General features: G+C 44.0%; 1 protein-coding gene across 1 annotated transcript in view; it reads right to left on the bottom strand.

Moving 5' to 3' along the window:
* Positions 1-4,437: 4,437 nt before the first annotated feature.
* The window catches only part of TRERF1 (transcriptional regulating factor 1), a 209,501-nt gene continuing 204,314 nt past the window's right edge, over positions 4,438-9,624 (bottom strand). Inside the window, 1 exon segment of the mRNA XM_049653258.1 lies at positions 4,438-8,164. Coding sequence (XP_049509215.1) covers positions 7,840-8,164 — 325 coding nt within the window. The 3' untranslated portion in view covers positions 4,438-7,839.

The raw sequence follows: 9,624 nt of genomic DNA, 5'->3' as shown, positions 1-9,624 counted from the left end.
TAACAAAATTTCTATTTCATTAAAAGGAAAAGTACCAGAGGTGCCTAGTTGGCTCAGTGGAGCATGTGACTCTTGATCTTGGGGTTATGAATTTGAGCCCCACCTTTGGTGTAGAGATTACTTAAAAATGAAATCTTAAGAAAAAGAAAAAAGGAAATGTACCACTGCACTGAGTCTAGGTCCCATCCCTTTACCTCCTTAAAATAGCCTTGCTGTGTTCCTTAAGCCCACATTCCTTCCCCACAACAAATGACATTTTTGTGACCCAGCCATCCTGTACATCACCATCCTCCCAGTCTTCCTGTCTTCATTTCCTTGTGTTACTGTAGCATTTCAGAATTTACAATTGCTGCTGTTATCCAGTACCAGAAACCAAAAAGTATTATAGCCAAAAAATGTCGTTATTAATGTCCACCATAATTTAGCTGCAAGTAAAAAGGCTTATAACCTGGGTTTGTTATAATGAAAATTTATTTCATTTGTGCAGTTCTCTAAGCTTTATTCTCCCCAAGTGCTTTCACATAGGCAATTCAGCATAATGGAAAACTCTGGACTTCTAATTGGGAGATCTCGGTTCTCAACCCAGACTTACCACTTTGCTGAGTGACTGGGCTTGCCAGTAACTCAGGCAAGTATCTTGCCCACTCTGAGCCTCAATTTCCTCATATATCAACTAGAGATGATAAAATAGTTCCCACTTCAAAGAGTTGCTAGGCAGATTAAATGTTTGGTATAATGCCCAGCACATAATGATGCAAGATGAAGGTCATCCACTATTTGTAACATAAAGCTGCTACCTCACCTGCCTTCTAAGATTGTTGAGCAGATTAAAAATAATAAGATCAAGTTTATGAGAACATTTTGCACCGTCTAATTAAAAGTACTGTGCAAAGACATTTCCCCCCACAAGGTATTACTTACTCTACTTTGCGGGCAAGAGAACCAGGGAAGAGGTAGAATGACTTTCCCAACACTGCACAAATTGATGAAGATAGGAAGGAACCGACACCAGTTTTCTGGCCCCTCAGACTGGTCTCTTTTCACCAGAACTCTGTCCGTGTGGAGGTGTGGCAGAGATGCAGGTGTTTTTACATCAGACTGTGCAAACACTACACTTCACTTGTGTGCACCTCCACTGTCCTCAGCTGTGCCCCCACCTTGGCAGGCTGCCCAGTGCCCTTTTCAGAGCTTTTTCTGAATCATGACATTCAAAGTTGTCTCTCTCAGCTGAAGGGGTTCTCCAATAGCTCTCCAACTCTATTGTTGCTTCTGAAGTTTGCATCAGTCTGTCTCTCTCTTTAAATGAATGTTTATTCATTTTTGAGACAGAGAGTGTGAGCAGGGAAGAGGCAGAGAGAGAGGAAGACTGAGGATCTGAAGCAGGCTCTGCGCTGACAGCAGAGAGCCCAATGTGGGACTTGAACTCATGAACCGTCAGATCATGACCTGAGCTGAAGCTGGACACTCAACTGACTGAGCTACCCGAGAGCCCCTGCATCACTCTTATGGCACTTCTGTGACGGATTTTCAGTCTGCCTCCTGCCCCCTTTGAGTAGTCCCAGCTGGGTAAGGGTTCTGCAGCCACAATGATGGTGACATTACAGCCAGGCAATGATTTTCACCTATGTTACTTAATTTGATCCTCACGGGAGGACACGAATTTTATCCTAATTTTATAGGTGATGAAACTGAGGCTCAGAGATGAAATGACCCACTCAAAGTTGTATGAGTTAGTTATAGCTGAAGCAATAATCCCAATAATCCCAATAATCTTCAAAATCCCAGCTCAGTCCCTTTTCTACCCCTGCAGTGGATTGTTGCTGACTCTGTGCTGAGGTCAAGTTCTATTGAAGTCTCTGTGGACTTGAGGAATAGAGAACCCCACTGCCCCCACCTCTCAGCAAGAGACAAGGGCTTATTTTTTTAAGTTTATTTATTTTGAGAGAGAATGAGAGAGACAGTGCAAGTGGGGGTATGGCAGAGAGAGAGAGAGAGAGAGAGAGAGAGAGAGAGAGAGAGAATCCCAAGCAGGCTTCATGCTGCCAGAGCCCAACGCGAGTCTCGAACTCACAAAACTGTGAGATCGTGACCTGAGCCAAAACCAAGATTTGGGCGTTTAATCGACTGAGCCACCCACGCGCCCCAAGGGCTTATTTTTATTTTTAAAGACATGTGGCCTGAACTGCTCCTGGAACTGAAAAAGTGGGTTGAAAGTAACCTTAGGGATTCGATACCGACTCCATTTTTGAGGCCAAATATGGTCTCTCTAATGGTGGGCTTTCCCTGCCTACGAATAGTTTCTGCTCCCCCAGAACTCTGCTTTGCACATGGTCACTGCTCGCTGCCTTTGGCTTACTGTCTCCATTCATACTCTCAAATGTGGGTATTGTGTGTCACCAGTCTATGGGCCTAATAGCATGGGGTCAGGTGCCAACCCAGGCCCAGTTAACTGGGGTCAACGGGGAGGATCATTGTGAGGGGCAAAACCAGGTCTTGGCCAGCAGTGGGGCCGTAGACAGGGTTCTTTGCCCTGGCGTGTAGGCGAGGACAGTGTTCTTAAGCTTGACCTATCCATTATGGGTCTCTTCCCTACTACCTAAACTTTCACGCATCTGATCTACTGTAGATGAGTAGGAGGCCAGATGATTCTGGATAGTTGATGCAAGTACACTTTGCTTTATGTCCGGGAAAAATAAAAGCATGTGTGCCGTATATTTCTAACTTCTACCATATTTTGATTGCACCAGCGGTTCGGTTTTAAAAGACATCCCCCGTCCCTGGATTGTGATGGTTTCACAGGTATACACTTATCTCCAAAGATACAACTCATCAAGTCGTAGATGTTAAATACGTATAGCTTTTTATATGCCAATCGATATCTCAATGAAGTGGCTTTTAAAAATGCTGATTCTTGGGGCGCCTGGGTGGCTTAGTCGGTTAAGGAGCCGGCTTCAGCTCAGGTCACGATCTCGCGGTCCGTGGGTTCGAGCCCCGCGTCGGGCTCTGTGCTGACCGCTCAGAGCCTGGAGCCTGTTTCAGATTCTGTGTCTCCCTCTCTCTCTGACCCTCCCCCGTTCATGCTCTGTCTCTCTCTGTCTCAAAAAAAAAAAAACGTAAAAAAAAAAAAAACTAAAAAAAATAAAAAAATAAAAAATAAAAAAAATAAAAATGCCGATTCCTGCCCAAAATAAAGCCACACAAGCAGAGGAAGTAATGACCTAAAACAGTCCGAAGCAAACATTGGTGTGGTGTGTTAAGAAAATGTGTGCTGGGATGCAAAATAAGCACGTATGTCTGCTCTGGCCTTTAGAACTCCAACAGAAACATTGCACACTTACCTTGGGGTATGGTTCACTTAGAAAGACGTTATTGAATTTTTAACATGCCTTCCTCATTGTGTTTTGCTCGTGTCAACATTAAAACTCATCCTTATTCCTAGAGCACCTCAACTGGCTGGCTATGGCTGGGGAAGGTAGACTGGGAATCTGTGAAATTCAGAACTGACTTTAGGTAAACTCAGGAGGCTTTATTTATTCACATACACACACACGGATAAGCATACCTGGAAGAGTAGAAGAAATTAATTAATTAATTAATTATTAGTAGTAGTAATTAGCCAATTTAACAAATAGTTGCTAAGTACCCGATATACTCTGCCTGAAAAGGCAGTTGTCATAAGGGGGTTCAGAATATTAGTAAAACATGACCTTTCCTCTTCCCAACAGTGGAATTAGATCAAGTCCCCGCCCCCTGTATGCGTGGGACAGTGTCGTACACATGGGGCTCACGAGTACTGAATGAATACATATAAACATAGGAAAAAGTCTTCAGGTTGGACGCGTGAACCTCTGGAAGCAGAATTTAAATGACTGGCTTAATGCACACTGCTTCTAGAGGAAGTGCTGTTTTATTTATACAGAACTGTCTAAAACTGATGGCTAAATAGTTGAGTAAAAAGCCCCCAAAAGAACCTAGATCAAGGTCCTTGCACAGGCATGCCCCACCCCCCCCCATCTTACAGCAAATTCTGTGGGAAACCCAGAATTTCAGATTTCTCCTAAAGTTTGTGTTTAATCATCAGAAAGTAAACACAGTCTAGACTTTGGAAATCCAGACGAGCGATGCATATACGCCAGGGTGGATGGGACCTCGTGGTGCGTTCACCGTGGGCCGCCTGTGGGTAATGTTGAGCTCCCTAAGCTGCAGCCTTCGAAGTATGGTGTGGAGACCGCCAACCCAAGGGGCCTGTCTGCCCTTCGTAGCAGAAATGTTATGTCCTGGCCTCCAGGATGTGCGTAGGGGACACTCTAATGAGCATTAAATCTCATCAGCAGACCTCTAAATCGCTCTTCAGAAACCAACGAACAGGTAAGTTAGCATTTATCCAGCATTGAGAAGTCACTTCAGTGGCTAGAAAGAAGGAATGTTTAAGCCAAATGAAACTCAAAAAGATAACATTTTATTTTCAGAGCAGCTGATGCAATATCGAATCAGGTTTTCACAAATAAATAGGACAGTGTCTGTTTGGTTACATCTCTATTTAATGAAGGCCTATCTATAGGAACTGTAATAAATTTCTGAGAAGGCTAATGACTGGAACCTTTGAAGTAAAATTCTTCTGGCTCTCTTTCGGAAGAAAGGATTGTGGTAACTTAAAAAAATGCTTTTCACTCAGGGGGAAAACCAACCTAGAATGCCTCAGTTTTGTTTTGAAGGAATGCACCTTTTTAGGACAAGTCTATAAAACATCTTTATTTATTTGTTACATATGATGTTTAAATATAACTTTGCTTTCAAGCTTCAAACTTTTTTTTAAACCCCTGGTAAAATAAGACTTTTGGTTCACCTTAACAAAAACTGACCTAGGAAGAAACATTTTTAGCAAAATGTATTATAAAATTCACTAGAAAATACTGTCCTCTTTTGGCCAAAATGTTACATAAAATCCTTATTAAAAATACACACATTACAAAAGAACAATTATGAAGATGCTATACATAGTGCTTCTGATATGGACCAAGGGACCTGCATTCCGGGGAAAATACAGTTAAGTACGCTAAATATTATGATGTCAACTTATAATAGTGCAAACCTGAATAAATTACATCCTGAAATGGGAAGGCATGCAAATCATTTGCTGAGAATAGAACATAACGAAGCCAGAACAGGAAGCAATCACTATTTAAAAATGTTTTCATTTTTATTACATTACTTTTTTTTTTCAAAAATACTTTTCTTTACAATAGAACTCCTAGAAAATATTTACAACCTTCCTCTAATAAAATAGAACAGCAGTTAAATATATTTGAAAATAAGATGGGTTTTTCCATAAAATATATCTGTTAACTTTTTATATACAAGCTTTCTCAAAGAGGTCTAAATTCACTAATGAAAAACCATCTGATAGTAAACAGTAATGGTGTTGAAGACATCAATCTTAAGGAAGAGAAGTTCTTGGGGTGGGGAGGGGTGAGGGAAGCAAAAACACAACACATACATGCAGGCAGAATCATTTCAGAAACAAGTAAGTGCAATATTTTACCATGAAGTCAATTCTTTTAAGTTGATATTGTCAAGAAATACTACTTCAGGAATTTGAACTGTCTCGGGAAGGAGGAGTTCTTTGGTTATTTCGAGTCAAAAATGCTTACGTTATACTGCATGAAAAATCAAAATTAAGTTGTGCATTACATTTTTGCCTTGGCAACTCGGTTTATTTTTAATGTTTAAAACGGGAACGGCTGGGCAAGTCTCCAAACGCAGCAAGTACATTTGCTTTATAAACATGTTTCTGGGTGTTTGCTCCTTTGATAGATAAGCCTTCATAGACCCGATAGCAGAACCATTCCAGAATCTCTCAGACACCAGCACGCAGAGGGAAGCAGTCACCGGGACAGACGCAGTCAGCTGATGTGACCGCTGGAATGGTTCTGGAACAGTCCTGCCACAAAGTTGATGCACACTGCCTAGGCAGTTCTAACTCAAAACCTATGAGAGTAACCTAAAACGGCAGCAAATAAAACCTTTCTTTTTGCCTATAGAAAAGATGAAATGAAACCTCCAAGACCTCTTTGTCTGAAAACAGAATGATGGAAATGGAAAGAAACCTTTATTATTTCTCTTCTGCCCATGGCTTTCCTGAGATTCAGAGAACATTGCCCATAGGTGGGGCCGCTGTGGGCCATGAGTGGGTGCTAAATGCTTCTGCCAGAGTCAAACTTAAAAGACGCTCAGGACCTGTCCTCTGGTTTCTGCTGATATTCTCTCTAATGTCAAGCTATTAATTAGTGGGCCAGCCAAGTTGCCTGGGGGGATGGGCCACACCTACACAGGCTGGGGAACCAGCCTCCCCGGGGTGGGGTGGGTCCTCAAAGCCCTTGCTTCGGAAGCAGCCTGGCAGCTTTAAAGCTCAAGGGGGAGCTGCCAGGGGCTGTCCTCTCTGCCCCGGCTGACTGACTCGGACTCTGGAGACGCGTGCTCATTTGCCCTAACAGGGGGATGGGGCAGTCTGACTCAGTTCAAAAGCCTGAGCTAAATGCCATTTTTGAAGGATTACAGGCTTATTACCTTCAAGTACAAACAGCAACCCTGCTACAAAAGACAGGAGGAAGCAGAGCAGAGTGATGTAGCTTGGAGCATTCTAGAAGTGCTTTGGTAAATGACTTGAATGAATACATTCCTTGTTTGAATGCAAACATTGGAGCTAAAGTGGTATCTGAAACCATTTCTGTTGGCCTTGAATGCTACTGCACTTGTATTTGCTATCCAGTGTGTGGGGAAACAGTCTGGCAAAGGTGAATTAACAGCAAAACCCCAGTGAATGAGGTTTCATGGTACTTCCAAGTGGCACAAAGTAATTTCAGAACTCCACAAAACCATTCACAGTGTTGCCAAAAAGAGCAGGGGCTCCTCCAGTCTAGTTTTTGGGCCGAAGAATGCGTCTGCGCTTTCCTGAATGGGTGCCCCTCAACCACCCTCCCTAAAGAGCCCCGGCAACTTAATAGTGGGGGTTATTTACCTCCAGCCGGCGTGGGCTCATGCCGAGATATGGGTCTGCCAATCCACGAATCAGAGCCACTGGTCCCCCGGGAACACGGAAGAGGGTGCACTTCCTCTCTGAACCAGGTCCTCAGGAAAGCACTGCTGGGGAGTGAAAGCCTGGAATTATACAGTACTTTTGGAAACAGGCTAACGGAGACAGGCGAGGCAGGGAGAAGACTTATTTTCACATTCGGTCAACTTTTCAAACGGTGCATGTGCTAGAGGAAAGCCGTGTTAACACGAGGGCTTGCTTCGCTCCCTGGAAAAGTTACCCCCTTAGCACAGAATCTCCTGGCAAAGACTCCGAGTTCACTGCAAACTACACAATGAGGTCAGAACAGAACAAAAATAACTCTCAGTGGGAAAGGATGGCCCAAGGCCCCCACTCGAAGAAGGTAAGCCTGCTTCACCCACACATACACGTACACACGCTCACGGCAAGCTTTGGGATAAAAGGCAACAAGGATGGTTGACATCTGAAAGCCAAAGAACATGAAGGTCAGGTTCATTCCCTGCCAGGAATGAGCTCGTGGGAATGTAGCCCAGATGAGAAACACCTCTTAAATAGAGTTGTGCCAATTATTTATTCCCTCCAACCTCCCACAAAAACTTTTTTTTTTTAAATAAAAGGAAAAGAAACTGAAAAAAAAAAAATTCTTCTAAACCTGAATGAAATGACCACTTTTTTTTTAAACAGGTAGTTTAAAATGGTTACAAAACGAGCAGGGAGTCCAGGTTTCCTGATTAATGAAGACGGAGGTCGTGGGTGTTTGCGGTCTCCGCATGACAAGCGGGGCTTTATAGTTCTGCATCACCCTGAAGCAAAACCGAATCTTGGTCGTCCAAGAGGAGATCCGTGTCCACGACCTCGGCCTCTTCCATGACGCCTCCCAACTGCTGGACAACGTCGCCATCGAGGATGTCCACATCCTTGATGGGTTTGATCAGGCTCAGCTGGTCCAGGGGCAGCAGCCCCGGGGCCCCCGCGGGCCCCGTAGTCCTCTCGATCGTGGCCGCCATTTCAGCAGCAAAAGCTGCTTTCTGAGCCTTTTGCCTCTGCTGTTCCTCCTGCTGCCTGTGCGTTTTCATGTGCGCATTTCGGCTTTTGATCTTGAAGAAGACTCTGAGAATGAAGAAAAAAGAAGCACTGTGAAATTCAGGAGATCTGAGTTCTTGGAAATCTGGGCATCCTACAGGGAACAGGGGCCGTGTGGCCTAACGTCTGGTTTGGGTGGCTTTGACAGAGTCCCTGGTCACCTAGGACCTCCTGCCCCTGTGACCTGTTGCCTCTCCTCTCCTAGCATTACAAGGGAAAGGGGATGGGGACAGGAACACACGTACAGGGTGTCAGGCTTCCTCTCTGTGGCAATGGAGGATGGATTCTCAAAGGCCTTCCTGTCCCTCTGTGGTCTGCAGCTCATGCCCTTTCTCATCCTTTAGCTTACCCCTCTCTCTCAGCACAACCCAAGAATCCCCCACTCATGCTGCCGAGCTCTGATGGTACCCGTAACAAAACCCATCACCTGCCTGTGGTTTCTGTCTTCCGCAGTCAAAATTCTTGAAGGCTCTGCCCGACCCTTCTCACTTTGGTATATCACACACTTGGTAAATTCCTCTCTTTTCCACCCTCTCCAACTGGACGCCTGTCCCCTCCCCTGCAGCCCAAACCCTCTTCTCAAGGTCACCAGTAACTCTGTGGCCAAATCCAATGCCGCCAGCCCCGTTCTGTCTTTACTATACTTGACTTCTGAGCTGCACCCATCACTTCTTTTCACCTAAGACCCCTTCTTATTGGCGATCGTATTACCGTAATTTCCTACTTTTAGGTTTAGAATGAAAGAATGGTTTTCAGCTGCAGGTGATTTTGCCTCCCCAGAGACAACTGGCGAGATATTTTTGACCGTCACAGCTTGAGGGGGGCATGGTATTTTTCCAACCTAGTGGGGAAGAGCCTAGGGATGTGGCTACATACCCTATAATGCAGAGGGTGGCCCGTCTTCCCCAAACAAGGACTTATCAGACCCAAATGTCACTGCTGAGGTTGAGAAACTCTGGGATAAGGGGCCCATGAACTATGGCCAGTGGACAAAATTCAGCCCACTGAATTTTCGTAAATAAAGTTTTCCTGGAACACAGCTATGTCTATTTGTTTATGTATTGTCTATGGCCACAATGGCAGAGCTGAGTAGTTGGGACACAGACAGTATGGCCTGCAAAGCCTAAAATATTTCTATCTGAACCTTTTTCCGAAACAGTTTGCCCAGATGTGAGACCGCCTGTTTCCAGAGATGGGGTGATACAAATATCTGGCATTCATTCCTGAGCCCATAAAGGGAAAACAAAACAAAATAAAACAAAAAACAACTCTGATTCCTAAGACAAGCAGAGTTGATGAATCACAATTGCACATATTGAAACTGTTTAATGTGATGAACATGATTTCAGCCGCTAAAACAGGCATTCTGCAAACATTTGCCTATTACTTCTACTCCGGAAAACCACAGAAAATATCTTCATTTTAACTGGAGTTATGGTATTAAAAGGTCACAAGCAACATAAAAACAAGACAAGAAAAACAATGGA

This window comes from Panthera uncia (assembly GCF_023721935.1).
Source record: "Panthera uncia isolate 11264 chromosome B2 unlocalized genomic scaffold, Puncia_PCG_1.0 HiC_scaffold_24, whole genome shotgun sequence".
NCBI classification, from domain to species: domain Eukaryota; kingdom Metazoa; phylum Chordata; class Mammalia; order Carnivora; family Felidae; genus Panthera; species Panthera uncia.
The sequence above is the reverse complement of the archived record's forward strand: the minus strand, read 5'-3'. Positions and strand labels throughout refer to the sequence as shown.